Genomic DNA, 18,099 nt, shown 5'->3' on the forward strand with positions numbered 1-18,099 from the left:
TTTTAATCTTTATTTCGATATGTGTTGAATGATTTCATTAGACAATGATATTTATTAAATGTGATGATTGCGTTTTGGAAAATGTGGCTTTCGTAGAACATGCCACCTGAATGGGTTACATCAGAACCGCGTGCGCACCGGTAATGATCATGGAGATAAGATTATTATGGATTTATTTGCCCTGATCGAGCATTGCTCTCTAGGCTGAGTTCAGTTGATTGCCGCAGTTAAGGTCCCTGATCGAGCAAAGCTCTCTGGGCGTTGGCTTATTTGGAATTCAAGTGTTCAGGTTGGAGGTAAGGACCCTGATCGAGCTTGCTCTCTGGGCGCCAGACCTGTTGGATTAAGAGAGCCAAAAAGGCTACTAGAATTTGGGGTTAGGGTTCTACTGAGCCACTCGTCCCGTAAAAGTAAAAATATATTTTTATTTATTTATTTATTTTTCTATTATGGTATGATGATATTATGATTTGTGTTTATGTTCAGGGTTTGATATATTGATTCGAATAACTAATATTTATGTGAAGACTGCAATAGTCTCTAGATTATTTGATTTTAACTCACTCTCGAGACTGACAGTCTCAATTTACTTTTTTTCAGATTCGTGACTGTTAGTCTTCTCGCGACTCTTACTCAGTAACCCGACTTCTTCATCATCGGGTGGTGTATTTGATTTGGTATGTTAATTTGTAAAATCTGAGATTCTCCGCAGTAGTAATAGTAGATGTATCAGTTGTAAATTTTATGAGTTTCGGGTCTCGCCTAATTTTTCTGGCAGACCGAATTAATTGTAAATTTAATGGTTACGAAATTGTGGAATCAATAGTATTAATTGAGATGAGATTTGTTTAAGTCAGTGAGTGTCAGGCTTACTACGGGATTCGGTGGCCTTACGCCTACCCATTTCCTAGTGCCGGTCACGGGCCCACAGATGGGGTCGTGGCAAGCATTTTCCAAGAAAGTGTTTACTTGTCCTGTTTATAAGTTGTGAGTTACAAATATGATCGAGAATTAGGCTAAACATGAAAGAACAAAATACTGTAAAATATCTTTATACCTACACACTTAAGACTAAATAAAATTTATGATTATAAAGAGATTATAATTTAATAGAGCTTTGATTACTAAAATCTTTTCCGACTTGATATTTAATTATTTTCGGTAATATAATAGCAGTTAAAGATAAGATATATTAATATCTTGTCATATTATATAAATAAAATTGATGAGACAAAATAACAATATAGTAAGAAAAAATGTAAAGAAAATAAATGAAATTGGTTATATGTATTTTACTGAACCCCAACTCTATAGTTAACATGGTAGGTATTGTTTCATCTGTTCTTACCACTACTTGTTTCAATACTTTTAATTCCTTAGTTCAAACCAAATTCATTCAATCACCCTGGATTGTGGACACTGGTGCCACCGACCATATTGCATGTTCATTCAGTTCATTCACCTCATATCAGCAAGTGCATAATTGTTATGTTAAATTGCCAAATGATGTAGAGGTTCAAGTAACTCATATTGGAAATGTTTCCATTAGTCAGTTGTCCTTAACTAATGTTTTACTCATTTCTTGTTTTGCCTTCAATCTTATCTTTGTAAGCAAATTGACTTCAACTAATTCTTTTTGTCCTATATTTCTTTCTCATCTCTGTTTCATCCAGGTCCTTTCCTCATGGATGACGATTGGACTGGCTGAAACGAGAAATGGTTTATACTACCTCCGGCAAGATTTTGATCCTCAAGTTTTTGACAAATCCAGTTTTTCTTTTGTCTTTGTTCCAGCTACACCAAAACATCCTTATGTTAGCAAAACTGAAAAAGTTAATGTTTATTATATTGTCAATGCAAAGTTTGGCATCATAGAATGGGTCATATAGATTTAAGTCTTTTCCTACCTTATCATCTTTAGTTACAGAAAAATTAGATACAAATTGTGATCCATGTCTTACTTGTCCCAAAGCTATAAAAAAAAGGATTGTCATTTCCTAAGCATACTGATATTAGTAAGAACCTTTTTTATCTTGTTCACATTGATGTTTGGGGACCATATTCTCAAGCTGATCTTAATGGAAACCATTATTTTTTATTCATTGTGGATGATTGTTCTAGAGCAATTTGGGTATTTTTAATGTAGCACCAATCTGAAGTTTCTCACCTCTTACCTCACTTCCATAAACATGTTCTCTCTCAATTTCAAAAACAGATTAAAGTTGTTCGAACAAACAATGGCATAGAATTTTTTCAAACCAAGTCTCTTTTCCACCAATGACATAATCCATCAGAAAACTTGTGTCTATATGCCTCAACAAAATGGGATAGTTGAACATAAGCACCAATACATCTTGAACGTTGCTAGAGCCTTTTTATTTCATTCTTCAATGCCTTTAAAATTCTAAGGACAAGCAATTCTCATTACTATTCACCTAATTAACAGAACACTTACTTCTCTTCTTCATAACAAGACTCCCTTTGAGATTCTTTTTAAATAGTCACCTAATTACAAACATCTTAAATCTTTTGATTGTTTAGCTTTTGTAGTAAATATTGCCTCTCACAGAAGAAAATTTGATCCTGAATCTAAAATGTGTGTTTTTATTGGATACCTAATAGGAATTAAAGGTTATACTCTATATGATTTGGAAAGTCATCAAGTTTTTGATTTATAGGGATGTTGTTTTCCATGAAAGTATTTTTCCTTTTCAATCTGCAAGTCACGAATAATTTATGCTTTACCAATTCCTAATTTTCCTCAGGTCTATCTTTAACTTTACCACCTCACTCAACAATAATTCTTTTGTCCCTCATTCCAGACCCTAAACTCCTATTCATTCACCTAATCCTAATGAGTTACTTGAACCCAATACATCATCCACAACACATTCATCATCACCTCTTCCAATCTTTCTAGCTCCTACTATTGACACTCCATCATCACCATATCCTTTTTCACCCCCTTCATCGCCTCCCATTCCAACTAGACATAGTACTCGACCTAGGCAACCACCATCTTATCTCAAGGATCATCACACAACATTATTAACTTCTTCTCCATTTTCATTTTTATGTTCTACATCTCATCCTTTGGAAAACTATATCATATATGATCATGTTTCTACTACACATCACAAATTCATTTGTTCTATTGCATATGTCTTTGAACCTTCCACTTATAATCAAGCCATTCATTATGATTACTGGAGAAATTCCATGAAAGATGAATTGGATGCATTAGAATTAAATAACACCTACACCATTGTCCCTTTACCCGTCACACAAAAGGTAGTTGGTTGTAAGTGGGTTACAAGGCTAAATTTAATTTAGATGGATCCTTGGAGAGATATAAGGCAAGATTGGTAGCTAAAGGCTACACTCAAAGGGAGGGATTCGATTATCAAGAGACTTTTAGTCCAGTGGAAAAACATGCCACTGTCATATTATTCTTGGCTTAGTAGCTATTCATGGTTGGAGTCTCTCTCAACTTGACATTAATAATGCCTTTCTGAATGGAGATCTATATGAGGATGCTTTGATGGAGTTACCTCTTGGATATCAACTTCAAGGGGAGCTAGCCAAGGGACATGAATCTGGTATCCAGTTAGTTTGCAAACTACATAAATCATTGTATGGCCTTTAACTTGAATCAAGGTAATGAAACACTAAGTTCACTGAATGATATCATCATAGATAGTGATACCACTGCCTAGTTGATGATCTCAAAAGGTTTCTGAATTCTAAATTCAAGTTAAAGGATCTTGGTATTTTGGAATACTTTTTAGGGCTTGAAATAGCCAGATCAAGATTTGGGATATCCATCTGTCAAAGGAAGTACGTCCTTGAACTTTTGGAGGAATTTGGTCACTTAGGAACTAAGCCTTCTTCTATTCCTATAGAAGTTAATCACAAATTGGCACATACTGATGAGAATTTATTGAAGAATCCTACTGAGTACAGGAAATTGGTGGGTAAATTGTTACACTTAACTCTGACTAGACCTGACATAAGTTATGTTGTGCATGTTTTGACTAAATACATGGATAAACCAACAGAAGTCCATTTACAGGCTGCTTTTAAGGTATTGAGATATCTAAAAACAGCTTCTGGTCAAGGTATCTTTATGTCTACAAACTCAGAATTAAAACTAAGGAGTTACACTTATAGTAATTGGGCAGGCTACATTGAGATAAGAAAATCTTTATCTAGCTTTTGCATATTTATTGGTAATTCTTTAGTGAGCTGGAAATCTAAAAAGTAGAGTACAGGTGCAAGAAGTTCAGAAGTTGAATATCGTGCAATGATTATTTATTAATTAAGATAGTAAATAAAAAATAACTAATATGTTATGGTTCAGCATTATAGTTAATGTTTAAATAGGAATGCAATTTATTTAATCAAAAAATTAGTAAAATATATAAAAATTACATATAAATTTAAATTTTATATATCAAAAATAAATATACATATAAAAATAAAAAATTTATGTATCAAAAATTAAATATATATTAAAAATTTTAAATTTAAAAAATATATATATTATATATATTCTATTTCTCTAATGACAGCGAGTCATGAATTAGGTGGCCACAGGAGACCCCACACAAGAGAAACATTAGAAACCTCTCTTACAACAACACAAAACCCTGTCAACATCGCAAAACAAAAAGCACAGTCTCTCTTTTGGTTAGTTATGGGTTCTCCTTCTGAGTTCACACTTGCTGAGGTACAATAAAACTCAGTCCTGTTCTTTTTTGTATTTTAATTTTATGGGGTGTTAATTTATTTTATCTGGGTCTATCATTTTCACCTTCATATTCTTCAAATTTGTATACTTCAAAAGCTCAAAATTTCTTGCTTATTTTCGGTGCTTTTGTGTATCATCGTTATCCATCATTATTTTTCTTTAATTGGTTTCTCTTTGATGTTATGCTAATTAGGTGATTAATGGTTTCTCACAGAAACTAATTCATAGGCGCTGGTATTTTATGTTAAATGTAACTTGAGGATAAAATAGACAGTTCTACCAAATAGATAGAGAATTGAATTGAATGTCATTAGTTACCCCTTTTAGTTTCTTTTTTTTTTTTCTTTTTTTTAGTGTTAGCTAACTTGCTTGTTTACTTTGCGTTTTGTTGGAAGATGGTGGAAATGGAAAATATTTACAAGGAGTTAGGAGAAGAATCACTAGATTCAGAGTTTTGCGAGAGGCTTGCAACTAGTTTTAGGTGAGGTTATTTTAGTTAAACTTACTATTTTTGCAAATTTAAAGCCTATAAAAATATATTTCTTAAATAAGACAGTACTTTATATGTTTCAGTTTCACGGCAAATCGCGCAGGAAAGCCAGCAATAACATGGGAACAGGTTTCTCATTTTTGTTTTCCCTAAAAAGCAAGTCTCTTTTTCAATAGTTGAGCTCATATATAATAATAACCTGCTCGTCTTGTGTTCTAGGTACAAAGTTGGTTTGAGGATAGACAAAAGGAATCAAGACCTAGAGTCTCTCCTTCACCTTTGTCCCTGAAATTATTCGTTGATCTTTCTAATGCTAAGATTTCAAGTGATGCACCTGAAAGTTCTCGAAATTCTAAAGGTCATTCTTTACCTGGCATTAGAGATTTATAATTAAGATTATGTTTAATGTTTTTCCCCTGTAATTCAACTTCTTGGCATGGAATCTTCATAGTACTTATGTAAAAACGTTGAGTAGAACTAACACCGTTATCTTACCCTTCAGTGCTAAACTCGATAAACTTGTACGCTTAAAACATGTCATGAATGTGAATGTCGCTTTCTTTGTAATGTGACAGAAAAAATATAACCATGTTGTAATATACATCAAGATTTGCTTAGACAGTAGTACGCAACAGCCAATTGGGTTGGGCAAGTGATTTACGGTTTAGGTTCTTATCAATGACCATAACCTCTTGAAGCTAGTTGGCATTGAGTTCAAGATATTGGCATTGAATACAGCCTTATCAATCTGTTATATGCGAACACATGGATGAAATTATTTACTTGTGTGCCTTTCAAGTGATCTAGAGTGAATTTTCATGAATATAATTCATATAGGCTTACTGGTAGGTGAGAGCTCCCAAAAGTAGTGGCCTGATGTCAAACTGAATTGGGCCATGTCGGTATGAAGTGGTAACTAGCTCATTGCTACTATGAATTTCTGAAAACAATTCCCATTTGAAGAAGTAAATTTAGAATATTGACTAAAGACTTTGTAGTAAAGACTAAAGAGTCTTTTCCGATATGGAAGCTAAAAGAAGGATGAATTTATGAAATGCAGCCAAAGTCTATAAAACAGAAGGGAAACTGAGTAGTCACAAAACCCTATGATGTATTGCTAAATCACATATAATGCAGTTACTAGACGAATCATCTGTAATTTAAGTTATTTTGTTCACCAACTCGTTTTTGTAGCTGTGTAAGTTACTATCCATTTTTTGCACTTGCCTCGATCTATTATGTACTATGCTTTGTCTTCTATTAGATAAGTTCAAAAATTGTGCCTCTGATTTTCAACAATTTGTTTCCAAGTTCTTCTTCTGGATATCCACTTTTGTCCCTTTTGCTTTTGGTGAACTGGTAGGTTTATTCTTATTTGTGCCTGAAACGTGGATCAATATTGCTCTGTCCTGTCCATCTGGGCTTCTAAATGGTTATTCATTAAATCTATGTTGCAACATGTTTCAAACATCAATGAGGTTGTATCACTTCCAGACTTCTATGCAAATCTCCTGCAACAAAATTTTCAGTTATAATCCTGGACCCACTATGATTTTGCCTGCATTATCTATAGAAGTATTTTAGGGTAGTTGTGAATTTGGAAATTTCTGTCTGTTTATAAATACCATTATTACCTCTCAATTTTCTATTTTTTCAAGATGCATTTATAACTTAGCAAATGTCAACACTTCACAGGTAAGGTCACCGATCTCTCTGAGTTAATATTTGAAGCTAGATCATCAAGAGACAATGCTTGGTGAGAACATATCTGCTAGTAAACATGCAAAACTTTTAGCTTGATTGCTAATCTGCTTATGTTTTCAAATCCTTCCTTTTGGAGTGATGCATTTCTTATCGGGCACATTATGGAATATATGATATATGACAATGGCTGTCTCATTCTTCCTGGACACTTAAACTTTATGATGGCTTCAGTATGAAGCATGAACATCCAAATTACTACAGTGGTTAATAATTGGATTTAGGTGGCAAAACTGGACCAACAAAACCCAATTTTTGCCTCCCACTTCTTTATTTACTTTTCTACCATGGGTGGCGAAAAGAGGAAGGTAACAAAAAGGGTAATTCCTATCTTCCTTTCAAGCTAAAAACCTTTTCAGATATATACAGATTCACTTTTTTCCCTCACTACAAGCATAGTCAATTTTGGTAATTTCTCCTTTCTTCAGACTTTGTCTTGAACCTTTGACTGCTATTCTGACATGCAGAAGTTTAGTCTCTTATATTGCATCTTTTCCCATGATAGTAAATAAATGTATAACCTAAAGTATAGCAAATATACGCGTTTAATTGTTCACAAGGTGTGAGATCTCAAAAATTGTAGTCAGCAGAGATTGATTACTGGTATGTTGTAGCAATTTTGCAAATTCATGCTTCTATATCTGTATTGAACCACCACTTATAACCATATCTGTCTTCCAGGTATGATGTTGCTGCTTTCCTCAACTACAGAGTTCTTAGTACTGGTGAACTTGTAAGAGTATTCTATAATACTGACATATTTCTTCAGTCATACCACGTTTTCTAAATACTAGGTGAATTTCATGTAATTTAGCTCACAAGGGTTTTGTGCATTAGATTTTGGTTTTTAAATTTTATTTTTCCTGGTATAGACATCATCATGTGTTTAACCTGACAGAGGTTTTGGATCTGTTTCTGCAATGCAGGAAGCGCGCGTAAGATTTTCTGGGTTTCGTAATACAGATGATGAGTGGGTCAATGTGAAAAGAGCAGTACGAGAACGATCTATTCCCTTAGAACCTTCAGAATGTCACAGGGTGAAAGTTGGAGATCTTGTACTGTGCTTTAGGGTACATTTCTATTCTCATCATTTCTTTCAATATAAAATTCTTAAAAGCTAGTAACAGGGAAGCAATCACTGATCTAGGAGTTGAACAGAAACAATAATTTTGGAACTTAACGTACAATTTATACTTGACAGTATCCACCAATATACAGTTCAGTTCCCATGATTACTTAGAAATCATATCCCTTAATTCATTACTAACCTTGAGTATAATAAAAAATAATAGAATCAAACCGCTTCTAGTAGAAGCTTACAAGCACCTTTATATACTCATCTCTGGTGCTCCTATAGATGTATTGTTGTGTTGTTAGTTAGGCCGACTTTTGTACTTAGGTCCTTTTGTTACTCTCGAGTCAATCGCCTATTTAATGCCGGTGAATCCTTAACAGTGAGTTACACCTGCAAGCAGATTGAGGTAATTGTACTAGTAAGTACGAGAGATGAGAACAGCACTGTAATCCTGCCCACCCCTCATCCTGAGGAGTTCTCCTTGTTTTTTTTTTTTCTCTGTTAGCTTTTGGTGCTCATGTCTTGTTAACAGGAGCGCTTTGATCAAGCAGTCTACTGTGATGCACATGTGGTGGGAATCCAAAGGCGACCACATGAGGCTGCAAGCTGCAGATGCATCTTTGTTGTTCGTTATGACCATGACAACACCGAGGTAAAATTTAGCATATGCAGACTCTCACTCACTATATGCATCACTCTATGCTTTAGATCACCATTTCTTTTTAGTCTCAACTATCTTAAAGTTACAAGCAAATATCTTGCCTACTTAAAAATTGAAAATGTGTGGACAACAGGAAGCTGCTCAATTAGAGAGGTTGTGCTGCAGACCGACGCAATAGATTTGGCCTGCTGAACGTCCAAGAAGAGAGATGTCTCCAAGGGCAATCCAGTAAAGACTTGAGATGGTGTCTTGAGTTAAAAAAACTTGCTCCTTTACCGTGGAGCTCTTTTAAAATCCGAAGTGCCAGAAAACAGAAAGGAAAAGAGAAAAACAAAAGGCACCGAGTCGTTTGCAATGAAATTGCAAAAGGAATGCAATCTTGGCACAAGCTTCTATCTCTACAGAGTAATCCTTAATTTTTTGGTATGTTCTTACAATTCAATGTCTTGAATATTTTGTGTTGAAATGACATCTATTTTAAAGTCCAAGTCTTCGGATTGTCCTAAATTTGATTTAGCTTTTTCAGAAACAAACTTGGATATTAGAATTCTTGAGATAAAAACAAGTTATTTTATACAAGCATGGCATAAGATGGCACACAATGAAACTGGAACGTTAGAAATAAAAGATTTTGATGTTTAAAATGCTAATGCAATTGCAAGTCGTTAATCCAATTCCTCCACCTTAGTCCTCGAATTTATCATAATATTATCCTTTTCCCCGGTGCTGTTTCTGCAAGTAGGAGGAGGTAATTTTGCTTTGTCGAATAGGGAAGTAGAGTACTGACCTCTTTTAAGTTAGAAGGTAAATTTTTGCTTTGTCAATAAAAACTCGTCTTTTCATGCTATATGCTTGTCTTTGCTGCCAATGGGAATGGATTTGCTGCCATTCATCCTCCACAACAACAAGACATTCAAGTAAGATAAATTGGATTTGTATCATAAACCATGTCATGGATCAAAAATTACTTTTCTTTAAATAACTGAGCATTAATTCTGATTAGTTGAAATGGTAAATCGGACGATAATTAAGCCACAATCTGAACATACATATACATAAAAGAATAGTCGAGTTGCCATACTAAGAGCCCATGTACAATTATAATTAGATGTTAAAAAATTAGTTTAAAATTCTGCAATATTTAATTATTTTATATTGTTGTCAAGTATTTTTGGAAAAATAAAAATTTATCAATTTTCCTACATTGGAAAAAAGTAGTTCTCAGAACTCAAAAAACAAAAATAAATGTTTTTTTTCTTGATTGAAAAAGCTGGTTTAAGAAACATGACGCCAAACATAGCCTAAAGCAAAATCAGCAACCCGCGATGTCCTACTTAAAAGAGTTATTATCCAAAGACTGTACAAAAAAGTTTAGCAAAGATGCCTATCATCCTTTGAGCTTTGGCTAATCATACACTTCCAGAAGACAGTTCAAAAATGACAGGCACAAGTGAAAGCTTCCATATTGTGATTACAATTGAGTGAAACCTATATACTCGTCAAAATTTCTCTAATCTAGGTAATGCCACTTCAGAAAACCGAAGCTTTTCTCTTCTCAACCAGATGATTACACAGACAAAGAGAGAGGTAGCTCAAGAGACTGTTCGACCATAACAAATCGACGCAATATATAGATTCTTTGCCCATTTCTCCTGCAAGAACCATCTAAAATCTTAAGAACCAAATACAGGAATATCAACATAACTTGTTTAAGAAAAAAAAACGCTATAATGGGTATTAGATATCCCACCTTGACATGGGTGCTAGGAAAAGCAGAAGTTCGAAGCGTCTCCTGCGTTTCATCTTGAGGTTTCCTTCTTGGAACGCTAAGAACAAAAGCAGCCTGGTCCGAAGTTGCTGCAGTCGCCGTAATACGATAGCCATGATCCCACCGACGATGTATGCCTTCACTTGGATAAAGGAAATCAAGTTCAACAACCTGAAATATGCCAAAAACCAGTCAGTTGTCCATGCCCTCTGCACCTGAGAGAAACACAAGGAAGGCATCAGAAAAAAATGACCTGGCGTGCAAACCCTGATCCACGAGACATGACAACTCCCCATCTACTCCCTGAGGTAGCCATTGCAGTAACACAGAAGCCCTCTTTCCACTTTTTGTTAATCCATTTGAAAGGAAATGATTCGCTAACTTTATAAGACTGTTGCAAATACAGAGTACCTGAACTCAAATGGAAATAAGTTGATCAAACAAAACTAAGTCCTTTCTCAAACAAACCAAGATTTGAAGAACTTAGACTAACCCTTAGACATTACAACTAAGGAACTTCCATTAGCAGCTCCAGCTATTGCACTGATATAATAATTCTTCTCCCAGTGCTCCATAATCCATTCCTTTAGACAAGCCAAACAAGATTCAGTTAGATGGTTACAATGCACTTTCAGAAGTTACACAAAACAGTAACAGCCAGTAAATAGCAATATCAGTCTGACCACAGTCAACAACCGCTTCAAGCAGATCAAAGATTCAAGCATGTACCTTGTGAAGAAAATGTGGGGATAGTTCATAGATTTGAGCAGTGTAACTAGTACCGGCATCCATAATCAGCGCCCAGAGATTTTGAGATGAAGCTACACTGCTAATAAACAGGCCATCCTCATTTCCCTTTTCAATGTGCTGGGCAAGCCTTGCATCAGTCACGTTATAGTGATACCTGCAAAGGCACATGACACAAGCTTTGAATTCTCAAATGTTATGACCACAAAACAAAGGAGATCAAATTGAGAGGACAAAGAACAAAACAAGATTTAAAAAAATAAATAAATAAATAAAAGGCAGCAGCTACAAGAGACTCCTGATTCATAATATACAGTTACTATTTTCATAAACAAAGAGAGAGATTCATAAAGCAAGGAAAAAGAAAAAGAAAGCCTGTTGTATCAACAAAATAGCACTAAAATACCAGTACTCATGACTTAATGCATATAATTTATACCTTTGCTTCATAGGTTTACGAGCATTGTACACACTAATCCATTGCGTTGCTGCCATGCCCATACGAACCTTCTTCTTTGGTTGTTCATCTTCCTCTTCCTCTTCATCATCTTCCATAAACAATCGGCCTCTCTTATGACCAATAAGCTTCAAAAGACATAAACTTAATTAAGCTAACTCAACTCCAACTTGTAAGCAAATCATAGCTACAAAAGAAAGAAGCAATCTCATGTACCTTTTCAGCACCCTCTGTGTTAATTGGCCTGATATCTGGACTTAGACAAAGGATCCCATCAATAAGGGAGATGCACTTTGCATAATTAGGCACTTCATTGAACTTTAAGTTTACCACATATTCAACAAACCGTCGGAAAGGCTGTGGACAGAAGCAACACAGGGCCTCCGGGGATGTTGCCATCTTTTTCTTACAAACAAGAAACCCTTTATTCTCTCCCTGAGAACACCATCATGTTAAAATAAAAAAAATTAAAAAAATTAAAAAACTATGCACATACCAACGTGCATAAGAAATAAATTAAGGAGCGCTAACCTGGTACCCCTGCCAAGGTAAACGACCTTTTAGAAGGAAAATCAGGGTGTAGGCAAGAGATTCCAGATCATCTCTCCTACTGGCTGTTCTCCCTAAATGGGCATGCACACTAGCATAACGGACTGTTCCTCTGTTACAACAATAATCATCAGCAAAGAAGCAATGAATCTAAATAAATAATAGAATGATGGCACTGCAATAGTATATAGAATATTTCAAAATCAGAGACAATATAATCAAAAGCAGTACCTGAAGACATCAGGCCTTTGGTCATACTCAACATGCAGACCAGTTGAAGTATCTCGCCATCTGGTAGCTGATTGCCAAAAGGATTTCAAGTAGTGGGTCAGCGGTAAAGACAGTTGAGCGCACATCTGTACATCTAACAACCAAGAGGAACTGAAACGCAAGCTGAAATACCAATTACCTAATCCAAGATCAACAAGAAACAACTTTTTCTCATCAGGAGTTCCTGGAGATCCAAGCAGAAAATTCTCCGGCTTTACATCTCCATGGACATAACTGCAAAAGTTTTGTAGTTTGAGACATAGTTATTTAAGAACAAGACAGCATAAACTAACCGATTTTCACATAACAAACAGCTAAAAAAATGTTTATCTCATCAATCCATTAGCCACAGCAGACAATCCAATCCAGCTTAACAAAAGCACAACCAGGCATTGGAGGTATAATTATAGGGAAAAGAAAAACTTACCCTCTAGAGTGCATCTTCTCCAATATGGATATTGCTTCAATAGCAATACAGACAACCATTTCAACTGACATTCTGCAATTTATAACAATGCCTCAATATAAGCACCGTGGTTGCACAAAATAATAGGAAAATAGATAGCAGGAAAAAGAAACAAAAGGAATTGAACTCACGACTGAGATTTACTATTCCAGACATCCCACAAGCTCGGACCCAGTATGTCCATAACCTAAGGCATAAAAGTTTTCCATTAAAACTATTATGAAATCTGGAAATGATAGATCATCCAAAATAGGGTTCCAATGATCGTGAACAACAAAAGAGTACAAGGATAGCATACCATGACATAATAGTCACCTTGCCTACCCTTGTAGTGTACTCGTGGTATACCATGGCTGCCCCCAAGAAAGCTGCATAATTATGAATAGTAAAACTGATTTAGAATAATTGCTAGCATGTAACAGTGATGACAAAGCAAGACAAATGTATTCAAACTTACCTGTAAACTTGCCACTCATGTGGCGGTCCATAATTACATCCTTTACTGCTTCTGTGCTCAAATTTTAAGGCCACCTGACAATGCAAAGATTGTAGCCAGTGAATAAAACATGGTAGAAATTAATGAACAAACATCAAATTGAATAATCCAAGCAGCTAACAATAATTGCAATACCTCTACAGCTCCAGGGCCAGTTCTATCATTTGTATTAGTAGGAGAAACACGTCGACCAACATACACTTGACCAAAGCCACCCTTGCCTAACTTTTTCTCTACTTTGTACAGTGGGGAACCACCAACCTGAACCTGTAACATCATAGCCAAGGAATCGAAATTTAGTTCTTAAGGAACAACACAGACAGCCAGCTTATGCTGAAGAAAAAAATATGAGATAAATGCGGGGGATAATCTACCAAGGGGAACAAAACAATCACTATCAGTAGCAGGGGAGAAGAGGGGGGAACTTCATGTAAGGCTAGGTGTGCAAACATAAGCTGCATGCAAGAAATGTATAGAATTGGGATATACAGTGTTTTCATGCAAGAAAAATTCAATTTATTAACCTATAACTGGAACATAAAACATCAAGGCAGTTGAATCTAACTTCTAATTAAAAAAAATTATCCATTTCTTTTCTTTCATAAAAACCTTTTCATTAATACTTGATCGCTGCTTCTTTGCCCATATCTTCTTACGAATGTGATATAATACCTGCTGAGTATTAACTATATGAACTCCTACAAGGAATTTTCAGTATATGGACAAGGAAACTAGTAAAGTTGAGAATCATTCAAGTTCCCAATGATTACAGCAGTTGAACCAGTTAGTGTCATGCAAGCTCTCAGAACTAATCTGTTGCTTTATATTTCAAAGAAGAAAAATAAAATATTATAATTTAAAGGCTAAAACAATGAATAGCAGTAAGACCCACTATTAGTCAATAGTAAGAGATTAAGCAAATTCCGATTTCTAGTCTTTACATTTCTTGATCAGACCTATAATTCAGGAGATTTAGGACCAAACTTGAAACAAATTAACAAGAATGTCAATGGGGGTGAACATGATGAACACGAGCTTCAATCTTTTTCTAGTCTTTACATTTCTTGATCAGACCTATAATTCATGAGATTTAGGACCAAACTTGAAATAAATTAACAAGAATGTCAATGGGGGTGAACATGAAGAACACAAGCTTCAATCTTTTTCTTGAATTCGAGCACAAGAAACAAGAAAAAGAGAAATGCATGTAGACTGTATGAGTGATCACATCTACAAACATAACCCAATTAAATATAAAACCTAAACTCATAACCTTAAAGAATAATGTATAAGCAGTTTAAAAGAAAATCAGACCTTGTCCGGTAAAGGAGCAGGAAGCCCCTCATCATCAGCAGCATTGGCTTCATTATCTTTACTCTCGGCACCGCCGCTATCATTATCTTCATACCCATCCATCTCCTTCTCTCCAACTTCCTCTTCTTTTTCCTCCTCCTTATTATTGTTGTTGTTCTGATTAATCTCCGCCGCTGCTTCAGCAGCAACAATTATATTTTCTTGTACTACCTGTTGCTGTTGCTGCAATTGCTGGTCCTCCTCTTTATCTTTATCCTTATTTTTAGTATTAGGCAGTGCAGCACCAGTGGCTGCTGCTGCTGCTGCTGCACGTCTTCTTCGTGTTCTTGTAGCGATACCCTGGTCTTCTTCTTGTTGCTTTGCTCTTCTTCCTGCTGAGGCTGCTGCTCCCCGGCCCCTGCGTGCTCCGCTACGCAGTACCGGCATCTTTCATCCTCTTTTTCTTATTATTACTACTATTTTTCTCATCACACTAAATCGATTAACTCGATAATCAAAAACTCTAAAACCAATTGAATCGCAACAAAAAACCTCAAGAAACAGGACGATTCAAGGAAAGAGAACTAAAACGACACCGTAAGTGCATCTACTGTGAATAGAGAAGGAAAAGAGAAATGTAACAATAATTTTAAATAAATTAGGTTTATATTTTTTTGGGATATTAGAGAGAGAGAAGAAGAGACTGTGAAGTACTTTTTGTTACAGGGAAAGATAAATTTCTTTCCTAAATCTGGAGACGATTACGTGGGCGAATATGGACCGCTGATGGAAGGAAATTTACGGGGAGGATTGAGGTTTTGATTCTGGAAATTATTATGTTAGAAAAGGAAAAGAAGGACAGTAGTGGAAATGACAAAAGGGGCTTTGAGTGGTTGGGGGGGGGGGGGCGGGTGTTGGGGGTTTTCAGTGGTGGGGTTTGCTTGCTCTGACAAACCCAGCCCACGTATATCAATTGTCTTGGAGTGTTCATGTGTGTGCGAGTCCATGATTGTTGTCTTGATATTCATTGATCCAATCCGTTGCTTCTGGTGCTTTTCTTTTAAATCTCTATAAAGGGCCTAAGCTGTGGAGCCATACTCGAAAAGACTAACGTTAAAATGTTTTTTTCTGGCTAAACAATAAGCGACCCATTAACATATCAAAAATTACAAACACCAGCCACTTGCATCTTTATATTTAAGGTTAAATACTATCTACCGTCTCTATTTTGATTTAATATATGAGTCGATCATAGTATTTTTATTATATTAGAATTTCTTTCAATTTTAATAAAATTAATTATTATTTTTTATATTAGTTCAATAATTAAACTATTAATTTAATATTATAATTTAATCCTTAAACTTATCTTTAAGTATCAAACTTATTTAAAATTAATTTTATTATTTAATTAAAATAAAATTTTATTTTAGCATAAATTAGTTTTAGTGTCTAACTAAAATATAATATATTTTTTTACTCTAATTTTTTAAAACTATAAGCGACCCATTAACATATAAATATTTTAAAACTATTTATCTTTATAATAATATTATTAAATTATGATATAATTTAGTTTTTATTATTAATATAAAAAAACATTTCTAGTTAAACAATATCATTCTACTATATATTATAGTGAAACTATATAAGAAGTAAAAATTTAATTAAATAATCATATCTTAATCTAGACACCAAACTAATAAATTTGCTATCTATGAAGAAGATCATGAAAATCTTAAATGTTAAAAGCTGTAACTTTTTATCAACCGTTTAAATGAGATTAATATGAGTAAAATTTTTATTTTTAATATAATTTAATTTTAGTGTCTAGTAAAATTTAAATTTTATTTTATTTAAATAAAATTAATTTTCGACGAGTTTGATACTTGATAATAAGTTTAAAATCAAATTGTAACTTTAAATTACTAGTTTAATTCTTAGACTTACATAGAAAGAAGTAGTAGTTAGTTTTATTAAAACTAAAATGAATTTAATATAATAAAAAGATACAGAGTCTGGGTCATATATTAGACCAAATCTCAAGAGCTGAGAGATAACTCAAGTCTTACAACGCTTTTGCTTTTGAAATGTATAAGTTTAAGTTTTATTTTTACCACATGTATGATTAGTATTATGAATTTCAATTTTTATGCCTAATTTTTAGGTTATGGGAAATAATCTCATAGGAAGTTTAAAAAAATCCGAATTTGAGAACTTTACTTCAAAAAATAAGAGTTCTTACCAATTCAAACCTAGTTAAATTATTATTCTTTTTTTATATAAGCTCATATTCTATTAAATTTTAATAAGTAAAACATTTGATTTAACAAAATCATTTATTCCATTAGTATGAAAGTCAAGATAAATTAGTTTATATTTTCAAGAGACGGAATAGATAGTACTAAAAATAAAAAATAAAATCACGTCAATTTTATTTTCATAAAGCACATAGGTTCCATCTAGATAATTAAAAATGGCTTTAAAAATAGAAAAATGCTAAACATTTTATTATTTTTTATCTCACTTTTTGCCCAAGTGATGTGATATTCATTAATTTTATAAAATTATTATTGATTTTAAAATATTAAGTGACAGTTTTATAAAAATAATAGATATCACTTCAGGTGAACCGGAAATGAGACAAAAAACAATGACCCATCTAACATTACTCCCGAAAATAATGCAAGATATAATTGATTTCCGTTTGTCATCCCTTTTTCATGGATGCAGTAAATTCGGAGAGGATTTGAGAAAGAATGCTCCGCTGAACTAACTGATAGAAATGTTATTTATTTAACCAAAGTTAGAAAATAGAAAAAGAAATATACCTTTTATATATATATATATATATATATATATATTAATTTATAAAACTTAAAATCTTTTGTTATATATGTTTAATTTTTGACACATAGAATTATTGTCTTTATATGTGTATTTATTTTTGACACGTGAACTTCAAGCTTATGTATAATTTTATAATTTTTTATTAATTCAATACTTAATAAATTACACTTTTAATTAAACACTCATCCTAATTTTAAGAGATAACATATTAATAGTGAATTATTTTCTTTTTAGATAATGATTAGTTTTCTAATTAGATAATAATTATTCTAAAAAATAATATATTAATTTTATTTTAATATTATATTAATTAATAAATTAGTTTTTAAATAGATAATAATTTTAATTATAAAAAATATTATATTCACGGGTAAACAATTAATATATAATAATTTTTGAGATTTAAATTTTTTTCACATGTATCTTAATTTTTGACACATAAAAATTTTATTTTAACATATGGAAT

At 33.5% G+C, this 18,099-nt stretch overlaps 3 protein-coding genes across 6 annotated transcripts; 2 read left to right on the top strand and 1 right to left on the bottom strand.

The window, feature by feature from the left end:
• Positions 1–3,219: 3,219 nt before the first annotated feature.
• LOC107261001 (uncharacterized mitochondrial protein AtMg00810-like) lies at positions 3,220–4,264 on the top strand. Its single transcript, XM_015717316.2, has 3 exons — positions 3,220–3,301; positions 3,465–3,599; positions 3,789–4,264. The coding sequence occupies exons 1-3, from the start codon at positions 3,220–3,222 to the stop codon at positions 4,262–4,264; spliced, it is 693 nt and encodes a 230-aa protein (XP_015572802.2).
• A 319-nt stretch (positions 4,265–4,583) lies between these two features.
• On the top strand, positions 4,584–9,225 carry LOC8273789 (protein SAWADEE HOMEODOMAIN HOMOLOG 1). 4 transcript variants are annotated; one of them, XM_002515928.4, is made up of 9 exons: positions 4,584–4,729; positions 5,146–5,231; positions 5,324–5,369; positions 5,460–5,598; positions 6,936–6,996; positions 7,683–7,734; positions 7,928–8,071; positions 8,609–8,728; positions 8,871–9,225. In XM_002515928.4, the coding sequence occupies exons 1-9, from the start codon at positions 4,697–4,699 to the stop codon at positions 8,913–8,915; spliced, it is 726 nt and encodes a 241-aa protein (XP_002515974.2). In that variant the 5' UTR covers positions 4,584–4,696; the 3' UTR covers positions 8,916–9,225. The 4 variants fall into 4 exon arrangements, with proteins under 4 accessions (XP_002515974.2, XP_025012571.1, XP_048233732.1 ...); XM_025156803.2 differs by having other exon boundaries at positions 8,628–8,728; XM_048377775.1 differs by lacking the exon at positions 4,584–4,729 and adding an exon at positions 4,747–4,943.
• An 840-nt stretch (positions 9,226–10,065) lies between these two features.
• On the bottom strand, positions 10,066–15,500 carry LOC8273790 (casein kinase 1-like protein HD16). The gene is made up of 16 exons (XM_048377772.1): positions 14,805–15,500; positions 13,626–13,757; positions 13,452–13,525; positions 13,293–13,362; positions 13,126–13,181; positions 12,956–13,027; positions 12,668–12,762; positions 12,490–12,556; positions 12,241–12,370; positions 11,926–12,144; positions 11,692–11,837; positions 11,235–11,409; positions 10,999–11,089; positions 10,759–10,916; positions 10,488–10,676; positions 10,066–10,389 (listed from the first exon to the last, which is right to left on the bottom strand). Exons 1-16 carry the CDS (start codon positions 15,228–15,230, stop codon positions 10,330–10,332), a joined length of 2,160 nt encoding a protein of 719 aa, XP_048233729.1. The 5' UTR covers positions 15,231–15,500; the 3' UTR covers positions 10,066–10,329.
• Between the last annotated feature and the right edge of the window lie 2,599 nt (positions 15,501–18,099).

Source organism: Ricinus communis, chromosome 8 (genome assembly GCF_019578655.1).
Source record: "Ricinus communis isolate WT05 ecotype wild-type chromosome 8, ASM1957865v1, whole genome shotgun sequence".
Taxonomy (NCBI): Eukaryota; Viridiplantae; Streptophyta; class Magnoliopsida; order Malpighiales; family Euphorbiaceae; genus Ricinus; species Ricinus communis.